Raw genomic sequence first — 22,255 nt, 5'->3', positions numbered from 1 at the left:
CCATGTTACAGTTCTATGTACACTTCTACACATATGTAGTGAACAATTATTAAAATGTGTTTCATATCAAGCTTTCCCACATTTTACAATTTTAAATCATATTAAAACCTATATTTTAATTAATTAGGAAGCCTAACAAGGTAACCAATAGATAGGAAATAAATTAGATGATAGATATTAGTTATTAGTGTATTTTACAGCTGATTTAGGACTAATTAGCACAAGACGAAGGTTAACTTTTATTAGGTTATTTATTTCAGGCTCAGTAATCGGGATTAATTGTAATTGAACTTCAGTAATCGAAAACGTAATTGTAATTGACTTTCTGAGGATGAAAAAATAATTGTAATTTGCTTGTAAATATAAAAAATGCTGGTAACTAATTACAATAGAATTGTAATTGAGCATGGGTAATTGAAAACATGAATGTAACTGAAAAATGTAATTGACCCCAACCCTGGCTACAATTAACGTCACAAAGACGAAGGGGACGAGATCTTGCGATAAAGGCGGTATCTGGAACAACTGGTTTAAGGCTGGGATACACTGTGCGATTTTTTTCAATCGTTGCACTCAGCTCCAGCTCAAACTGTACGACTCAGACGCAGAGCCCGAATGTGCGCAACTCACGATGCGTGTTCTCACACTGTACGATCCGACACTCTGATACGATCTGACTGCTCACACTGTACGTTCATACACGACCCTTTCTGTTTCCGGAAATGGAACGTACAAATTAGAAGAAGAAGAAGAACTCTGAAGCGTCACCATTAAAACAAACGAAGAAGAAAAACCCAGAAGTGGGGAGATGCTCGCAAATCTCAGCAAAAAGAGCTTTAAAAAAGAAAAGACGGCGACGTGATGGACCAGGAGATGGCTAGACAGACGTGGGCATGAAGGTCCGTCAATTTTACAGCGGTCCTATGGTGTTCGCGCAAGCGCAGTGTGAGCGTTTACGGTAAACCGGTCCGTGGCACTGCTTCAACTGTGAGATAATCTCACGCGGAGTGACTGGATTTCAAACATGTTTGAAATCCTTACGACCTACGATTGCTGATCGGGAGCTGGTCGTGAGGTGTTAATCGCTTCTCGTGACCTCACGTATATTACACGAAGCACGACACACGATCTAGCAGAGACTCACACGAGTCCACAAAATAGTCGCACGAGTCAAAAGTCGGCTCAAAATCGCACAGTGTATGCCTGCCTTTAGTGACACGACTGGATAGTAGAGTAGGTGTTTCAAAACATGGAAAGAAAATTAACTGGTGTCCTTTTTCATTTGTTATTGTTGCGTAGTTATAATATGGATTATTTTTGGTTGTTTTTTGTAGGATTTGTTATTTGGTGTTACCACTAAATCCTGCCCTTGTTGAAACTATTGTTCTCACAGTTGAATAGTTATTTTACTGTCACTCATCCACACACTACAGACATAGCTCCATTATCATAACTAAAAAGTATGCATGTTTAAAAATAAAAATACAAAAAAAAACAATGTGCAAACTTGTCTTGAAACTCACATAAAACACGTCTCAAACAAACGATCCACGTGGGGGAAAAGGCCACATTCTTAAAGGCCACCTGAACATTATTGTCATTAAAGTGTAACTAAACCCTAAAACCACTTTTTCCTGCTGAATACATATGTATTTGGGTATAAAGTAGAGCTGTTGATTGATCCTGGTCCAACTCTCAACATTTTAGTCAAAGTATTTAAATTTGTTGTTTTTAGTTGTAAAATGTCAGAGTGACTGCCCTCTATGGGTTGAAACCAGGCTATTATAATTGATTTTTGCTATTGGCTGAGAACAAGATCATGTGATGTTTTGGGACCGTCTTGCGTCACAAACAAGCACTATTAGCCACGCCTCTTTTATAAAAACTACAACCTATGGGCTCTACAAACTGTGGCGAGTAGGATGGATTGAGAGAATAGTGAATAGAGGTATACTGAGTAATGAGTAGCTAGTTAGCATAGCATAGATTGTTCATTTTGTTGATTTTATAGTGTAGACTGGGCGTGTCTTAATTGCTCCAGGAGCCCCTCCCATATTTTTTTTTTATTTCCCTTCGAGTGACAGGTCAGGAGAAAGCAGGGGTTTAGTTACTCTTTAATTCTTTCGTGTGGTGCAAAATGGAGACAGAAATATGAGGTTTGTAACAACAGTGAAGCTCAAAGAAGTGAATACATGAGCACCAACAGCACAGCACTAATAAAGCATCATTCTATGTGAACGCTGTGACGGACTGGCACCCTGTATAGGGTGTACCCCCACCTAACGCCTATGGCTTTACCTATTGATGACTGTTTAAGAGCAAACAGTTGTAGCTGGTTTATTTCATGGCTTCACTGTCACTGCAAATCTCCAACGATATTTAAACTTTAAGTTGCAAAAACTTTAACTTAAGTAGTAAAGTAACAAGACTATGTTGTGTTATACAGTAGGTCTTTAAATTTCCTAAAAAAAAAAAAAAAGTGACTGAGTCTTTCTGCCCCTGCGTGTCTTTTTCAGTAACCACCGCTTCATTTATCAGCAAATTCCAAAGCCTCAACGGCGCCAAGCCTTGAATCCTTTGTTTTCTTAATTCCTCATCATTTTTGGCATCCGGACGCAGATAGCAGTTCAATGTCTTTACAGACAGTCATACATGCGCAGAGTGCGCTCCAGTTGCTGAACAACACGCTGGTAGAAGGCTATCTGCTCCTTGAGGTAGGCCTGCATCATGTCTTTGAAGTCCACTTCTCTACGTTGATGGAAGTGGCTCACTTCTGCCTGGAGGGCAAAGCCGACAGTCCGGCAGCGCTTCCTGATTCCGTCGGCTTCATCCTGGTCCATCTTTCCTTCGTCGCTCATCCGCTGGCTCTCCTTTACCTTGGCAAAGGCACCTGAGCAGAGAAGTAATCACATTACTGACATTACTGAACAAGCTGTAAGCTGCAGCCAAACATAGCAATGACTACTAATGTGGAAACAGCTTCCGGCTTTCCCCTGGGACTTGTAGTGGTTGCTTGTGTTTCTTATCCACTATATTGTTTTCTTAGTTTTTATCAGGTCAAGTCAGGGGTTGGAAACTTTTGGCATCAAAACAACTATTTTTGTCCCTCCCGCCAAACAACACGACAGCAATATACATGAGTTAACTCAAGGTACTCATCACAAGTTTATCTAATCCAGTGCAATAATACACATTTTGCCAGATTTCTAACTAGTGCCACTTTCAGCTAACTCGTACTAGATTTTAGGGTTAGTCAGGCATTTGTGCTCTCAGTCACTGAATGACATCACTTTAACCAACACTGGAAAAAAAAACAAGTTTTTTTAAATCTTTGTTTAGCATGACAATGACTGAGGCTGATGTTCTTGATAAGTAAGTAATCACATCGTGATTGATAAAAATGCAAAAAGTTGTGAGAGTTGATTGCAAGTGCAGTTGACTATTAAAGGGTTGGGGAACTCCAGCCCTCGAGGGTGTGATTCCTGAGACTTTTAGATGTGTCCAACACACCTGAATCAAATGAATGGCTCGTTATCATGCTTCTGCAGAGCTTGATGGCAACACATTGGTTTCAACCAAGTGTGTTGGAGCAGGGACACATCTTAAAGTCTCAGGAACCAGAACCCTGAGAACTAGAGTTCCTCACCCCTGATTAAAGAGCTGCATTTCGAATTGTCGACAAAGGATAATTGCACTGTCATGTGTAGGCTGGGCCTGACAGGCCTGTAGGTATCTTCTGTTTTCTATCCCTATCTTGCAATGACTAACGAGCGATTGGAGCCCCCTGGTCAGGAGCTGCTGGGCTGCTGATTGGACTCCTCTGCTGTGGCTGTACCAATCGTCTCTGGAGCCAGTCTTGATAAAGGACTGCCAGATTGGCTCAATCTCCTGACACTGGTTTAGGAAGCTTCTGTTATAAGGAGGAATGGGATTCAGGCAAGTTGGGTACCCTACATATGTACGTAGGTAAATTGGTGTCTATACATATTAGGTAAGAGGTTGGTGCCACCCGCTGTACTTTTACTAAAACTCTGTTTGTAGATTAATTAGTCAGCCTTTTTCCTTTTTTTCTGCTAAGACTAGAGAGGTTGATAGGCTGGTGTTTTGTTTTGTTATTTACATTGATTTGGTATAACCTGTGGGTCCCTACCTCCCCCAAATATTCATTTCTAAGTATACTGCCAATAAATAAAAGGCTTGTTTGCACTATATCGTTGTTGTGTTTGGTTTGTTCAGTAACGGTCCACCTTTTTGTGGCCGTAACAGCACTTTGAACGTGTTTCTATTGAAGGTTGTTTTGGGAAGGAGCCTCGTAACTCCCTTGGAATCACATCCCGCTGCATGAAGATGGACATTCCAAACCTCGTTATAACACTCATAACACATGCATTTTTAAGTATAATACTTAGAAATGTCTCAGTCTCTTCTGTTTACACGTACTGCGCCATGTTTTCTTGGAGAGCAGTGGTGATGTGACAAGGTACGTCACGTTCAGTGATGTGTATTTGCGTAAAAAGTGTTTCCATGGCACTTTTGCGACACATTTCAATATTGAAATGCCTGAAATTCGTCCTCATGAAAGCGTGAAAACTTTTGAGCGATATGCAAATGCTTTTTCTAAATTCAGGTGTTTCCAAACTTTCCATTACCAGTTTTTATTGCGCTATTTAGATTTTGCGCATTTCCAAGGGTAATAGAAATACAGCTAGTGTTACTGCTGATAACTTCTCTTCCTCTCAGCCTCCCTTTCCTCCTTTCTCTCTCGGCTGAACACCTGATTCCGATCAGCAATCAGGCAGAGAGGGAGGGGGAGGTAGATAAAAAGGTTTAGAAACAGAGGGGAAGAGAGGCACATATGCCTTTCCCTGCTTGTTTTTTTTTTTTTTTGTTTGGACTAGTTGATGTTACTGGTCAGGCTGTTATCTTGTTGATTTTTAATATGGGTTTTACACTTTCATGACATATGTTAGTTGGTAGTGGTGAGATGATAATGGGCTCACGAAAACAATACCATATGATATTTTTGGAAAGGATAAAAAATTCAGTTGAAAAAAGAACCATGCTTTAACTCATAACATAATCTACACATATAGTTACTCTTGTTCTGACTTTTTCAACTCAAAAATTTAAAACAAACCACAACAATGTGGTGTGTTGTAGATCTCGTGATACCACTCATAACCTCAACGATGCATTCTTCCTACTTTTGTTGAGTTTGGTCAGGGTCTCCAGTCCCTTTTATTTCTTGAAGTGGTTGCTACTTTGCTTTTTTTTATTTCCCAAACTCCCCTCGGAAACCACTTTATTTTTAGCATTGTTTTTATGTTGTAAATATGATGTGTCCTTCCCTGGCAAGCCTTACAGTAAATCCTGCAGGTAGTCGTAACAACAAAAAATAGAAACTCTGTCCTGATCCTGGTATGTGGTGTTTAATGACAAACATCCTAAATGGGGACTTGAGCTTAACATTGTCTAATGTCTGTTCATAATAGCTACAAAGAAGTAGATTTCATGCATTACATTTGTGAAAAATAGAGATTGTGGGGTGGGATTGTGGATTGAATGTTGGAGCACTTTGAGTTCAAATGAAAAATGAAATATGATCAACTGAAATGTATCTTGATTAATGTTTTTTTGTCATATTTACTTGTTTTAAACTGTTATTCTTGCTCTCAATTCCAACATGGCAATTTTTCACAAAATACTTGTCCTCACTAAGTGGTGCTCTGCAATGGTACATGCCACACCATCATGCGTTGTTTTTTTTTAATGTTGCATACCAACCGTCTAGATGTACTGTAATGAAGACAAGTTAAAAACACATTCATCCAGATGGCTATGGAGTCGGTTTCTAAGGGCAGAACATGGCAACCCAAAGGTATGCAGCCACTCTGTTTTTCACATCAGACAACTGTAGTCAGTGCATCACATTCTTGGATAACCTGAATTTAATACTCGGAGGTCAAATTTTAAATCAGATGCTAAATCGAACCAGCAGAACCAGTCTTTTTTTTTTTTTTTTTTTTTTTCTTTGCTGCGACAGCTTATCCAATAACGGGGTCCGTGAGATCATGCCACAGTGGGTATTGTATGGAATTCCTGGCAGAGGTGTGGGAAAGCATGAATAGCACTTGCAGTCTGTTCCAGTAGAGGAGGCGAGCGGATGGCAGTCTGTGGCGCTGACCTACATTCATGCACTCGGGTTTTCCACATGAGGGAAGAATATGCATCACAACACAGCGTCAGTGAGCCATTAAGAGCCATAAAGAGCCACTCGCTCATGTTGATTTTTAAACCTGCCTGACATTTTTTCACAAAGCTGTTTATGTGGAGAGAGAGCTAATGCAATAATTTAGAAGAAATATAGACCAACAGATATTTTATCTATATGTGCATTCAAACCAATAGTAGCTGTGTTTCCATTACTCTTGGAAATGCTAAAAAAAGCACAATTAAAACTGGCAATGGAAATGCCTGAATTTAAAAAAACATGAGGTTTTTCAGACGTTTCGATATTGAAATGTGTCGCAAAAATGCTATAGAGACACTTTTTACGCAAATACACATCACAGAGCGTGAGGTACCTGGTCACATGACCACTTCTCTCCGAGAAAACATGGCGCGGTACGTGCAGACAGACGAGGAGACCAGGACATTTTTTAGCATTATACTTTAGAATAATTACTGCCACATTAGACGTGAAACAACAAAGGAATGTTATAAGGAGGTTCTGAGCGTCCGTCTTTCTACAGTGAAATCTCACGGGATGAGATTTCACAGGAGTTACGAGGCTCCTGCCCAAAACAACGTTCACTGGAAATGCGTTCAATCCGCAATTATACTTTGTACTTTGAAAAAAGATAATTCAAACAAAGAATTTTAAAAGTCAAATTTACAGCTACAAATTGTTGTCGATCATCTAATATTCTGGTTTAACTCCATTTTCACATATTCATTTAGTCATGACGCATTGACAGACAACCTTGCTTTTAGCCATTTGTCTGGAGAAACCATACTGATGCAGTCTCACTTCCTTGTGTCTTGTTGCTGTGCCTAATCTTACCATCACCATACCCAGTAACATGAATATGTGTATCACAACCTCACCCAAGCAGCTGTTTTTTTCTGTTTCTAAGCCAGTTCAATACCTCTACAACTGTTTATGAACATTATCATTAGAATCTGTTGCTAATGTATGCTAATATGAATTAATGCTGTACTGCACCTATGAAGTCCCATAATGGATCAATTCTCTCAGTACTGTACTTTTATTATTACAACAATAAAAGCTGTAGTAACATAAGGAATACCACTGCTGCCTGGAAATAACCAAAACTATAGGTACACTGTATTCACACATGAACAGCAACCATTCTCTGACTAGGCTGTGGTGTCCCCCAATATTAGTTTCCTGTTAAAATAAAGGCCAAAAGTGACCCAATAAGCATCACAACCACTATTCGTGTACACACTACCCTGTGTCATTGATACAAGACAGGATTAATCCATGATGTTCACAGAAGATTCTCACCTGGATTATGTCTTGTTTCGTTGTGAGCAACTTTCCATTTTTATAGGGTTGGTTCAACAATGTGTCATTGCAGTTATATTGTCATAGAATGCCATCAACAACTTCAGCACTTGTTGGACACTGCATATAGGGCTGTAATGTGGTGTATAATGACTTCACGATAGCATGATTTATTTCTTTTCTGTGGCTCAGAAAAGCTGAACATATACTGATGAAATGTTTACAGAAAAAAAAAAGAACTATTAAATCCAAACCCTACTGTTATATGAAATATTAAAATGTACTCCCCTTGCTGCAGGGATCCTGTGCAGCACACAAGCAGTAGAAATGAAAAGAGGGACTAAAAAGAAGAAGAAAACAAATCTAGATGAATGAGAATAGCTTGAGTTAAGTAGGATTAATTATTATGGCCATTTGAGCTCAGACATCTGTTTGATAACCAAATCTCACAGTTCACCTCAGGTCTGGGGTCATTGCAGGCTACACTAAAAAAAAAGTACATTTCTCCATCATTGAAACATTTTTGTTCAGAAATTCTTAAAAACACTTGTGTTGTTTGGTTAACAGTTGGAAGTTTGACAATGTGATGTCCCCAGTTCCCTTTTCACATTTCTTATGAAGCACAGAGAGAGGTCCTGTAGCTCCCTGTGTAACTGCATTTGAATTTGTTGTTTTATTATTTGATCTGGAGATGACTGGCAATGCTTTTTTGTGTTATTATGATGAAAGATTGGAGCGTTTTTCATAGTTTAGAGGTTGGACGATGGGTCTAGAACGCTGCAGCTGGAGTCTTATCCAAAACAAAGAGGTCATTACAACAGCACATTACTCCAGTTTAAATGCCTTTATACTGGCTCCCAGTCAGACTCAGAACAAACTTTAAAGTCCTGCTGCTGGTGCATAAACCACTAGATCCATCAGTAGCTGGGATTCCATTACAGATTTTCGCAGAATAAAAGCGATATTTCTAAATGTCGTCCAAGTATAATTGCACTGTGTTTCCATTGAAGGTTGTTTTGGGGAGGAGCCTCGTAACTCCCGTGAAATCTCATCCAGCGAGACTTCTCTGCTGAAGATGGAAGCTCAGAACCTCATTATAACACTCGGTATCCCTTTGATGTTTCACGTCTAATGTCATGTGACCATGTGCGTCACGTTCTGTGACGTGTATTTGCGGAAAAAGTGTTTCCATAGTGCTTTTGCGACACATTTCAATATCGAAACGTGAAATTCTGTGAAATTCCTCCTCATAAAAGCGTAAAAACATTTTTGCGATATGTTTTTTCAAAATTCAGGTGTTTCCATTACCACTTTTTATTGTGCTATTTAGATTTTGCGTATTTCCAAGGGTAATGTTCTATAGACACAGGTGAAATAGTGGAGCCCAGAGTTCAAACCAAACATGATGAAGCATCTTTTAGTTGTTCTGCTGCAAATAAATAAACTAAGAAGAATGAAGTCATCACAAAATGTGAACAGTTTCAAATCCAGGCTCTTTTTGTTCAAATGTATCTTCATTGAAAATCAAATACACTAATATCTCTTGGGTACAATGTGGCCTAGCCCCACCTCTCCAACGAGGGCATATTAGGTGTTATTTATAACATGGTTATAGCATCCAATCTCATATCAAACCAAAAGTAACACTGCATTATCTTAGTCTTATCTTAACTAATCACAGCAGTAGCGTGGATATGGACCTACCTCATAAAAGTATGAGGTAGGTCCATTTTTCCACCAAAGACCAGAGCCAATGTAATCTGTTCCATCTGCAATAAAATTGTTCTGGATCACAGCAAGTCTAACAGCCTCTTAAAGGGGACATATCATGCTAAATCCACTTTTTTAGCCCTTAAATGCATTTTGTTGTATATTTAGAGTGTTTAGAAGTACAGAAAAGTTCAAATTAGTCTCTTCAGGTGCTCCGTTGATATCTTTATATTCTGTTTTGGTCATATTTTTCAATCTGTTAAGATTTTTCGATTCTCTATTATGTTTTTTGAACAATGACGTCACAGTATTTGCAGTGGAACTGGCAAATTAGGACATCGACTCCAGGCCCAACACTTCGAGCAATCCGCCATTTTTATTTCTCGCTTTTATTTTGTAGTCCAAGCTCAAGGATGCCGAAGTCTGATTGAGGGTTCAATTCCTTCTATCTTTGGAGACGACGAACAGAGAACTTCGGTAAGCTGTAAATAACGCTAAAAAGTGTGATGATAAGACATCCCTGTCATTGTTTTGTTAGCATTAGCAGTTGCACCGTCTTGTTAGCGCTGTGTGCTAGTTTTAGATCCTTGATGATAGGGCCTACGTGATTCAATTTAAGTCTAAAGTTTTCATTAGTCATTTCATTTTGCCGTTTTAGTCTCCAGTATTAAAATGCATTTCGTGACGTTAGCTTGGCGCTAGCGTTAGCTCAGTGCTTGTGTTAGCTCACTTGTTAGGGTTCTGCAGGTTCATCATCATTTTCATCTCGCTCCACTGGGTCAGACTCTGGCTGGAACATGTAAGGCTGGATGGACAAGTCTTCTGTTGTTGACATTTTGTAAATAACATGTGAATGAACATTTTTTGCGCCGCTACATAATCGTATCTCTTCTATCAAACTACAAAAATGGCTGAACAGGGTGGAGTTGAACCGAGTGTCACCGCTGTAATCTGAAGAAGGGGCGGGGAATGAAGTGTCTCATTTGCATTTAAAGAGGCCGCACCAAAACGAGTTGCTCTCAGAAGCACATCAGAAAAGGGGTAGAAAAGGGGTGGAGCTATAATAATGAGGAATTCAGACCCAAGCATTGCAGTTCCGCTTTATATAAACCACAACTGTATGATTTATATGTAAAAAGGAAGGATTTAAATGCATGATATGTCTCTTTTAAAACACTTTACAACGATGCACTCTGACACTTTCGAAGAGATCGCGCCTTAAAGACAATCAGCCTCAAAATGCCCTGAACCACCGGAGGCTTGTCATTTTAGGTGACCTTTATTTCCTAAATTAATTTACCTATAATTTAATCTACACCAAGGTTTTCTTTCTAATGTCACATTCAAGTAAACGTGTGTGTGTGTGTGTGTGTGTGTGTGTGTGTGTGTGTGTGTGTGTGTGTGTGTGTGTGTGTGTGTGTGTGTGTGTGTGTGTGTGTGTGTGTGTGTGTGTGTGTGTGTGTGTGTGTGTGTGTGTGTGTGTGTGTGTGTGTGTGTCAAGCACTACAATGAACTGATGAAATCATTGTTTTTGTCAAGCACTCAAAACTCTCTCTCAAAAAAATAGAAAACCTTCAAACTGTTCCATTGTTCACATATTGATGTCAAAATTCTTCAGAGTTTGGTTATAGTTGCTCTACAATAGAAAGAATTCTTCCTCGTGACCACTTGTATAAGCACAAAGGGTAGCGTACTAAAAATGTTTGCTTAGCACAAGAGCATCAGCTTGATTCTAGCACTCCTCAAAGGCAAACACTGTATGTCGTAATATATAAGTGGGTGTGTTCTGATCTTCCTTTGAATGGTTCACTATGTGTATTAACCCTCTTATGAAAAGGTTACATGTCTGTGTGGGTGTTTGAGTATGGTTCTTTTGAAGTTTCAATAATACATTACCGGTACGATTCAAGCAAAATCAAACGGTACCATGTGTCGGAATTAAACGCATTGAGAATGTGAGGGGGTGGAAGAGTAGGCGATTTTTAATGTTGGTGAAAACACAGCATTGCACACACAAGAGCGTAATGAGGGTTCAGCAAGAATGGCTGATAGAAAGCCGTCAAAAGCTCCAATTTTCAAAATGTAATGCAGAAAACACTCGCTGCCAATTTTTGTAACACAAAGTGCAAGATCGCAAGGTTAAACACAGGTTAGCGACACGTCGTCTGCAGCCAGCCAAGTGGGAGGAGGAATGGCCTTAACATTTGGTGGCGACAATCATCAGTTCTTCGTACATTATGATAAAAATGGAAGAGGTTGTTTTCCTTAACAGGGCTGTCTAAATCAATAGCTGCATTTCCATTACACTTTTGCTATTGGAAGGTGTCGCAAAAGCGCCATGGAAACACTTTTTCCGCAAATACACGTTACAGAACGTCACGTAGCTGGTCACATGACCACTTCTCACCTAGAAAACATGGCGCTATACAAGTAAACAAAAGAGGAGAGCGGGACATTTCTTAGCATTATTCTTAAAAATGATTAGTCACATTAGACGTGAAACAACAAAGGAATACAGAGTGTTATAAGGAGGTTTGGAGCGTCTATCTTTCTGCAGTGAAGTCTCTTGGGATGAGATTTCACAGGAGTTACGAGGCTCCTGCCCAAAACAACATTCAATGGAAACACGTTCAAAGCATTTAGAAACATTGCTTTTATTTTGTGAAAATCTGTAAGCACAGCTATTGTCAACCTGCCCTAAAGTTTAAATGAGAGCTGCAATGGTTACTCCCAAAAGGCAAAGAGAGCTTTTTTCCATCAAAGGGCTGATGAGTGTTACGTACAGCTGCGTTCTTGCGCATTATTACGGAAAAACACTGCGTAGTTGTAGTTAAGGGTTTTCATGTTGAAGAAATTTGTGAAACGTATGCGATGTTACAATAAGAATAAATATGGTAAACTGAAAAATTTAGAGATTTTATTATTTAGCATTTATAAACACACAAACACATACTAAAATACCAGAAATTGGTACTGTTGAGTACAGATTCCAGGTACCATATTAGTTCAAATGTGAAAGGTACCCATTCCCTAGGGAATTGATAATTGTAGTTTCAAAAACAATTAATTTAGTGATCACACCTGTTTGAATTTAATTTCAATAACATAATAATAAACAGGATTTTTCTGTTCATTACAAAAGTACAGCTTTACATTTAAACACTGAAATTGGTCTTCCTTGTGTGGGATTTAACAGTGTGTACAATACAAGAGATACAACTGAACAAATCACCACCTTTTTTTTCGGTATTTTATCCATGTATCTGTTTATCACACAGGAAGTTGTACCACCCAGAATCAGGAAGTAGCTGCCCTTGGAAAAAAAAATAGATAGTGTATGTTTTACGAGGATATCTAGAGTTTTCCCATGTTAACTGTCTCTTATCACTGGACTTCTTTCATCTCAGCTTAGTTCTAAGATTTCTGAATCCTTACTATACACGTCTCTAAGCTGTGAGTCAATGGCATTGCTAGTTTTTATTATTTAGTCTTTGCACATTAGAACACACGTTATTAATGCTGTGTCTTGCTTCAATTGATTTTGAACAATCTAAACGCACTAAAGCAATAGAAAGACAACACAAATGTACAGTATACCAGTAAGTCAAAGTCTAGACTGAGGCATTTTGCTTACTTTGCCAGAGGTCAATGTCTTCCCCAATATTTTTTTTTCTGCTGACACAAATGTACATCTGTTCCAGTCGTTAACACAGCAGTGCTCTGAAACTTAGTATATAATAGGATATTCACTCGTCCAAAAGGACCAAAACAATCATAATTTGGTTTAGTTTTTATTCTCCTAATGGTAAAAACAAGTAGAGTTCTTGTATTGTTCATGCATGGATGGGAGCATACAGTAGTTTTCATTAGCTTATCAGTTGTGAGAAAAGAGAGAAGAATTTATGAGTCAAAGGGCCAAAATATCTGCCTTTGTTTATAGGCAGCACAAAAAAAAACAGACTCAAAGACAAAGATGAAAAAAGGTTCCTACTGCTGAGTAAGCAAACATTAATAGAGTTTACAGCAAGCAGTGAAATACCAATATACAACAGAGCTGAACAAGCTTGACTTAGAACCTGAGATACTCTTTATAATTGTTGAAACAAACTGATTCAATATTATATATATTGTTCACTTTATAACGTAACAGATGTTGTTATAAATCCACTATTGTGTTAGACATGAATGCTATCATGATGTCATCATGATGACAGACTCGCATCTGTTGGATTATCGAGAGAGTGCTGTAAACATTCTCACTATTGAGATCATGTATTTTTATTACTATTATTCCATCTTCTGTACGTTGTTATGGGTAACTTGTCCTCCACTTTTAGTCTGATTTTACCCTAAACTTCAAAGTACTGTAGACAATCCTGCCACGTCCTAGACCTAGTGCAATGGCCTTCAATTGGTTAGGATACAGTAAATCAGAGGGTTGTGTCAGGTGAATAAATGGTGATCAGACTGTGTGAGACGGTCATCTTCTGTGGTGACCTCACAAAAGGGAAAAAGCTGAAAGACGCTGTTTGCGGGTTTGTTTTTAGAGTTAATTACAATCACAATTTCATTTATTAGATGCTTTTATCTAAAGAGACGTACAACACGAGCAGTTTGGGATAAGGGATTTGCTCAACATCCCACAGTGATGGCTAGGGTTGGGCATCGAGCATCGATTCGTCACGGGACTAACTTTCCTATTCTCGAGTCGTTAAAATTTTCAAATTTCAATCCCTACTTTTGATGCCCAGTCCGCCGAACGGAAGAAGCAGCTACTGAACACCAACGAAGAAGAATCCACCGGAAGTGTTTGCATTACCTCTACGTTACCTTACGTACTCTGCACATCCAGAAAAACCCCTGGTTAGCTAGCTCCTTTAAAACATGCAAACTTTTTTGACCATGCCTCTTAAAAAAATGGAAACAGGAATCGGAATCGAAACAAGGAATCTGAATGGGAACCGGAATCGTTCAGATTCAAACGATGACCAACCAAAGTGATGGCCCAGGTTGGATTTAAATCGGTGACCCTCTGATTACAACGAGCCCACTCCCTTAGCCATTATCCCAGGGGTTTGTTCATTAACATTTTACACAACTCGGAGCCCAGATTGAATGAAGAACATTCGTACCAGTCGACTCATAAATGAGCACTTGCATCAGTGTTTCTGCCTGGCCATAAAAACCATGTGTGCCAAAGTTCAACAGATTGGCAACAGACACAGAATGCTATTTATCTCAATAAACAGGAGTATAATTTATTAAAACAGTACATCAGTATGACATAATGAAATCTTTATATATTTCTTTACTAAAAGATTCTATTGAAGGGTGTATTTTTGTTAAACTGATAGGGATGTTTTATTTTATCATGTTTTGTATTCTGTTTTGATTAAAACATTATTATGAGTTGTGGCTTAATGAAATGTAATAAATGGACCTTTGAGATTTGTATTTAAATACCCGTCCCAGCGTTTTTATGTTTTATACTTATTTTCTCGCTAAACATTTTAGTAAGGTTGCTCTAGCGCCCCCCTGGTGGATGGGAGGGTGAAGAAGTGCTCACAAAGTATTTTTACACATTTGCTGTTCTCTATAATTGTTCCCACAGCAACATTTCCTGCTACAAAAGCAAAGGATGTACTGTAAATAGTTTGTTTACCTAATTACTTTGCACAAAAAGTTATTGAAATACTGTGTTGTGTTTTACTAATTACCTTAACATTGAAAACTGAGTCATGAATAAAAAGATGACTTTTGTAATCATCTTGGCTTGGTTATTTCATTGTTTAAGGAGAGATTTCACAGCATCAAGGCTTCATTCTCTATTTATTGAGTGTGCATTTAATTAATCTATATAAGAGCACAACTTCTTATGATAAGAAACAGATGGGCTGCTTCCTCTCTGAGTTTTCCCCTGTCAGTTTTATCTGCTAGGCAGTTTTTGCAGTGCAGGGAAAACTGTGGCATGCTGGGAGAGGTTTAATTCCCCTCAAGGGTGCAGTGAGTTCAGCCCTTTTGGGTGGGGAAGTTTATTACGGCTGTTCCCAAGTCCCTACTTTTACATTAGTTCACAGTAATGGAAACAAAACAACCTCCTTACGCAAAATACCTGAATGTACAGCCAGTTTTGCTTGATTTAAATGAGAGGTACCAGTAACTCAGTGGTAACAACAGCAGTCATGCAAATATTTCAATGTTATCCTAAACTACTGGTACTAGATGTTTTTAATAACTACAGTATTTGATAATTGTTTAATAACACCAGAATATGTTTTTAAGTGTGACTTGCCTATGGAATGCAGATGTAAAATAGCTCTAAGATAAATCTGGGACAAAGCATCAGATAAAAACATTTATGCTTAATATTGTACATTGTCTCTTGACAAATATGCTTTTGTGTGCTTCCAAGTTCCAACCACTTTCATACGGGAAAAAATGGGTGTATTTAGTAGTGCAGGGTGTACCTCCTGCATCGAGTCAAGCGAGAAAGTGATTTATGCAAAAGCGAAAATGCCGATAATTCCAGAATTATCCAGCTATGGAAACACTATGGAAACACTTTTTCTGCAAATACACGTCACAGAACGTGATGTACATGGTCACATGATGTGAGGTACCTGGTCACATGACCACTGGTCTCCGAGAAAACATGGCGCTGTGCGTGTAGACAGAAGAAGAGACCGGAACATTTCTTAGCATTATACTTAAAAATCATTATGTCCACATTAGACATGAAACAACAAAGGAATAGAGAGTGTTACAACGAGGTTCTGAGTGTCCGTCTTCCTGCAGCGAAGTCTCGCTGGATGAGATTTCACAGTAGTTACGAGGCTTCAGCCCAAAACAACGTTCAATAGAAACACGTTCAAAGCGCATTTACTGTATACTTTGTCGACATTTAGAAAATGTCACTTTTATTTTGCAAAAATCTGTAATAGAAACCCAGCTACATATGAGGGGAAAAAAACAACTTTAAATTCTTTGTGGCCAGACTCCAAAAGGTCCACTGACCGATTCTGGTCCATGGCCCGGTGGTTTGGAACCACTGCTCCGGATGACTAGCGTTTAACAATTAGGTATGCTAAACATTTAAAGACTATTTTGTCACATCACATAGTTGTGTAGTTAAGGTCACTGAACTTGCTTCAAGGCATTTCACCATTCAAAAAGTGTAATAATAATTAACAAGAAGTGGATGACTGGAAACCTTGACAGTCTTTTCTTAAACATCAAGACACATGTTTGGGTAGCAATTATGTGAAATAACATTGGTTTTCTGTGTTTCTAAGCGTTTTTGGAGTGTAGTGGAAGGCGGTAGATGGATTGCTCTCGGATATCTGTGATCTGCTTCATGTGAAACTATGCCGTCCTGGGCCAACTTGGACAGGAATGCAGAAACATGCGGATAGGAAGAGTGCAAAGACCCTGCCTTTGTTCAGATTTACTGGAAGTACAACAAAGTTTGTTCCCTACAGTCGTCATGGTCGGCACCAAGGATTGCAATCAGTACTATCACTGTTGAAAAGGTGCATAAGTGGAACCTCTCCAGGCATGTAAATCCAACGACTCATTCTATTGTGTACATGCAGACACATGTGAGCGAATGGAATGTTAATACACAACATGTTGAATCGTAAAAGCACAGTACTTCCTCCTGATCACAATTCAAAGAAATTCAATGTATTCCCGTACGACAATGTTAAAATACAGGAAAAACATTAAAACATTCAAAACTATCTTTGGGGAATTTCAATGATTTGTAATCAACCCTGAGGCATTTAACCCATAAACTTCCAAAGGAATTGAGGAGGAAGCTGACAATATTCCAGTTAATCGAGAAAACATATGGTTTTGTGATCTGTTGCCATGTGGAGAACAGCTAAAACACCTTCCACATTAAAAGTCTGGAGTGCACTGAAGGCACCCCAGGAGAGTTGGTCCATTGTCAAACTGAATAATAGCCCTGCCCTGGTAATTGGTTTTATCCAAGTATGAGCAACAACTGAAAATAAAATATTCTACATATCACGAAAAGATTAAATATAATCATGCAGTTCCTGTTTAACATGAATTCACATGCGACACAAACTCAAACTCTATGCAGATACTTGGATCTCATGTTACGCAACACGTGATCAAACTAGACTGATACTCGCACTGTGGGACCAGTTGGTTTCAGTCTATTGTGTTAAATTTTTACTGTTCAAAGCTTCAGTGGATGTTTTTCTTTCTCCGATAGTGCTCAGCTTTTAACAAGTACAAACACAGAACATGATACCTATTGATGCAGTAAAACACCAGGTGGAAAAAGGACTTTGTTTAGAGTCTGATAAAAGAATTTTAAAAAAAACCTGACCAGTGTGTGAATACTGTGTAGTACTAAAGCTGCAAATAACGATTATTTTATTAATCGACGAATCAGATTTTTTTTTTTAAAAAACAGTTTATTTATAAAGCATATTTAAACCCTGCTTAATCAGCGTCAGAAAAAACTGTATTTATCCCCGTGGGATAATTAGAAAGGCAAAGCTGATTAAACTGAAATGAAAGTGTCTCTCACGCACAAACGCGCGCACGCACACAATCACTCGTGCACCCACACAAACAAATACTCGTACGCACACACGGTAACACTCGTGCGTGCACACACAAATACACAAATACTCGTGTGCCCTCACACAAACACTCATGAGCGCACACACACAAACACTCGTGCGCACGCAAACAAATACTTGTATGCACACACAGTAACACTCGTGCGCGCACACACACAAACACAATTTACTTGTGTGGCCTCGCACAAACACTCATGAGCGCACACACAAACACTCGTGCGTGCGCACGCACACAACCACACAATTACTTGTGTGCCCTCACACAAACACTCGTGCGCACACACAGTAACACTTATGCGCGCACACACACACAAACACAATTACTCGTGTGCCCTCACACAAACACAATTACTCGTGTGCCCTCACACAAACACTATTGAGCGCACACACATAAACACTTGTGCGCGTACATGCACACAACCACACAATTACTTGCATGCCCTCACACAAATACTCGTGCGCACACACGGTAACACTTATGCGCGCGCACACACAAACACTCGTGCGTGTACATGCACACAACCACGCAATTACTTGTGTGCCCTCACGCACACACTCATGAGCGCACACACACAAACACTTGTGCGCACACACAGTAGCACTTATGCGCGCACACACACACAAACACACCATTACTTGTGTGCCCTCACACAAACACTCTTGAGCGCACACACACAAACACTCGTGCGCACACAAACAAATACTCGTAGGCACACACAAACACTTGTGGTGCGTGCACACACAAAGCTCTGCAGGTGAAGCAAACGGCTCTGTGTCACGTTCAGTGACATAAATCCCACGACGCAACAAATCGATAATGAAATTCATTGCCATTCGCTGTTAGTAGCCTAATGTAGTACATATTTTAAAAAAAAACAAATATTCGCTGATGAACCAAAGACAATTCTTTGATTTGAATAGAAATTTGAAGAAGTATTGTAACTGTGTGTATTTATTAACATCAGAATATCATCATATATCACCTTTCTGAGATAATATATTCAAACTGAAAGGGTCAAATGTGAGTTATTACGTATGTACTATGGGAAAACATGTCTTTAGCATTAGGACATACAAATTGGACAAAGAGAAAGCATTTCAACTTGCAAAATTTGAGATTTTTAACTCTTGATTTATTTGATTTACGATCGACTGGATTATATATAGACACAAGGTATTCAATGTTCCTTAAGAAAAGCTGGAACCAGTTATTTAATGATGCTGAGATAAACTAAATCCCCATAAGAAATCACTTAGATATGCAAACAAAGGCCCATTATTCTCCAACAAAGCTAGATGTTTGTCAAGGATGAAAAAGGGAAAAGATGAAAAAGAATCTGAAGGACGTATTTAAACCAGCTGAATATATTGATTTCATAACACAGACACGCATGAAAAGGATTGAGCAAAAGCTTTTTTTTTAAGTGAGAGACAGTGAAGCACACTTTGTAATTTTCCAGTTGGACCCATAACTAAACCATCACCAAGTTCTGCCTCAGCAAGACCATTGCCGACTAACACATCTTAAAGCCAGTTAACATTCCTGTAGAATATAGTCAGGCAGAAACAAGGAAATAGGAGGATGAAGAGGTGGAGCAGTGCACCAGAAAAGGCTGAGCTCAGTTCAGTGTTGCCACAGCTGTATGTGGCTCACATCACAGGGAGTTATCTGGACCAGCAAAGAAGAGGAGAAGGCGCCTTTGTACGAAAACAACAAAACTACACGATGACTTCATGTATGGGATCCGTTGTCTCATGGCCTTATTTTCCCCACTTCTGCTGCTGATACAATGACAGTGGTTTGACAGGTCCAACACATTTCTGCTTAAAAGAAACGTTTCGGAAATTTTCCACAAGACATAAGCCCTATAATTCCAAGTGTTGAGAGTTTAAGGAAGTATATCCAGTTTTTTAAATGCCCAAACTGAATAAGTCTTAAAGAAGAAAGCAGAAACTACGCTAACACAAGGAAAAACACATAATTCCCTCAAAGAAAGGGTAAACTTCATTCCTGCACATAAAAGGCCATTGTGTGTATTTGGACCCATATAAGGGATATTTAAAAAAAAAAAAAAAAAAGATAAGTGAGAAGCCTTTCCTTTGAATTCAGTTTGCATACAGAGTACACCATGTAGGTCAGGGATAGGCAATTTCTATCAAACACAAAAATGTGATTTTCTGATCCGAGGGCCACATTATCAACATTAACACCAGTATTAAGAGTAACGACCAATCTGAGGGTTAACACAGGAAAGAACAGAGGGGTTTTTGTTGTTGTTTTTTGTCTTTTTATGTAGTTTTTAGTCATTTTGAAAATTTCTGCTGGTATCTTGTGTATTCGTTATTTGTGTTTTTGTTATTTCTTGTGTGTTATATTTGCATTTTACTTATTGTCAATCTGTGCCTCATTTGATTCTTTCAATATTTTTGTCGTTTTGGGTATTTTTTCAGTAATTTTGTGTAATTGTTGTTGTTTTGTGAGTTTAGGAATTTGGCATGATTTGAGCTTGTTGTTTTGTTACCCACTTCTGAAAGTTAAAAAAAAAAGTTAACTTAGGTGATTTTATTAAACAGAATTGCTTTACACGTCCTTTAAATTATACATTCATTTTGGTCATTTAGTGCAGTGGTCGGACCATTTGGTGCTGGGCTACAAGGACAGAATAATGTTTTTAAAAAGAACAACATTTCCAGGGAAACGTGGTCTGGTGTGATGGTGATTCGTGGGACACTGAAGGTTGGGGGCCACTGATTGTAAATCATGGACACATAATTTACAAGAAACAGCATAGGAAAAATAGCGTATTTGATTATACAGAATAACTATAATCAGTTGTTTATTAGTATTACATAGCAGCCAAAACACAACCATTGTTTGTGTTTGGCTGGCTGGTTAATATTCAATAACAAACATTAATCTGCTTTACGGAGCATTTTATATCGGATAAATTATATTAAGAGCATCTAAAAAACATAACTCTGAGCCCGTCAGTCATCAAAAGAAGGAACTTTTATGTACATAAGTTTGTTTTTTTGTTATCTGCACATATCAGCCCTTCACTTTGCGTCACATGGCTCTGAAGCTGTAATTTACCGTATTCCTGAGTGGAATGTAACTATGTGAGCTACATCAGTGATAATGAGTGCCAGCTGGGTGAAGAAGCTAACAACAGTAAACACACGCACACACTCACACACACACACGCACACAGACTGGTCACTGAGTCACATCAGCTGATGTAGTGTTTGTATGGAAACTCATGCAGGATGCTGAATCCCACAGGGTCAACCAAAGGCTCCTGGTAGAACTCACATATATTCACAACACGTACAGTATGCCCTCAGACACAAACACACACACACACACACACGTGTATATATAGCTCATTAGATATTGGTTTTGTGTGTGGTAAATTAATAACATATAACATATAATTCTGAAATTTACATCAAATCATTAAGCAAACATGGATATAAAGTAGTGGTGCTCGGTATATCTAAATCAGGGGTCATCTACACGATGTCCGTGGGCACCGGGTAGCCCACTTGGACCATATGAGGGGCCCTCAGGAGCTCTAGTCACTAATGTGCTCCATTTAAAATCTGATTTACTTAGGATTCAAACTCACAAAGATAAATACATATGGGTTCATGTGGATTTGTTGGGATTTTTCTTAAGAATTTTAGATTTTGATAGCACGTTGAGATGGCTATTGTTTTAATATGCGCTATATAACTAAAGTTGAATTGAAATTGAATGTGACAGATGTAGTTCGTACTTAGTAGAGTTAAATAACATTTAAATGACCATCTTTAAATGTTTATTTTCACTGAAACATTGTGGCAAATGTTTTTAAGTGCTGCAGGTTTGGTGTATGGGTTGTGGTATGTTATTATATATAATATAAAATATGACATCATTGTTACATTTTACAAATGTTACGTTATACGATCAGTTAAAAGTTGTTTGTTTGTGGCTAGTAAAATAGGAAGATGATAATTTTCTATAAAATGCAATGAAAATGAAACTGCATAAATTAGGAGAAGTATTGCATGATGAAACTTAAACATTTCCCACTTTTTTTGTTGTTATCTTACCCTCTAATTAAAGTGAAACCATAAACAATTAGTATATAAGAGGTGCTTTTCAATGTAAAAGCCCTTCAGACTATACAGTACCTATGAAGTAGCTGACAGTTTCAGAAAGGTTGGTGAAAATCAGATGCAAACTTTACTATTCACTTAATTTGTTGAGAAAAAAACTGATCTAAATAAATAATCTAATAGTAATAACAACCAAATAACTATGAGTTCATCCCGCCACCTCAGACTAGGGGTGTCCCGATCCAATATCAGCCTGAAAACGAATATCGGATTTAAATTTCTGATACATTTT

At 38.5% G+C, this 22,255-nt stretch overlaps 1 protein-coding gene across 1 annotated transcript in view; it reads right to left on the bottom strand.

Moving 5' to 3' along the window:
* Positions 1 to 1,774: 1,774 nt before the first annotated feature.
* Positions 1,775 to 22,255, bottom strand: part of snx33 (sorting nexin 33) — a 24,501-nt gene continuing 4,020 nt past the window's right edge. Inside the window, exon 2 of the mRNA XM_028450914.1 lies at positions 1,775 to 2,890. Within this exon, the coding sequence (XP_028306715.1) occupies positions 2,637 to 2,890 (254 nt within the window). The 3' untranslated portion in view covers positions 1,775 to 2,636. The remainder of the gene's footprint in view (positions 2,891 to 22,255) is intronic.

The sequence above is a fragment of the Gouania willdenowi genome, chromosome 6, assembly GCF_900634775.1.
Source record: "Gouania willdenowi chromosome 6, fGouWil2.1, whole genome shotgun sequence".
Classification (NCBI taxonomy): domain Eukaryota; kingdom Metazoa; phylum Chordata; class Actinopteri; order Blenniiformes; family Gobiesocidae; genus Gouania; species Gouania willdenowi.
Note: the sequence above shows the minus strand (reverse complement) of the source record. Positions and strands in the feature narration are given on the sequence as shown.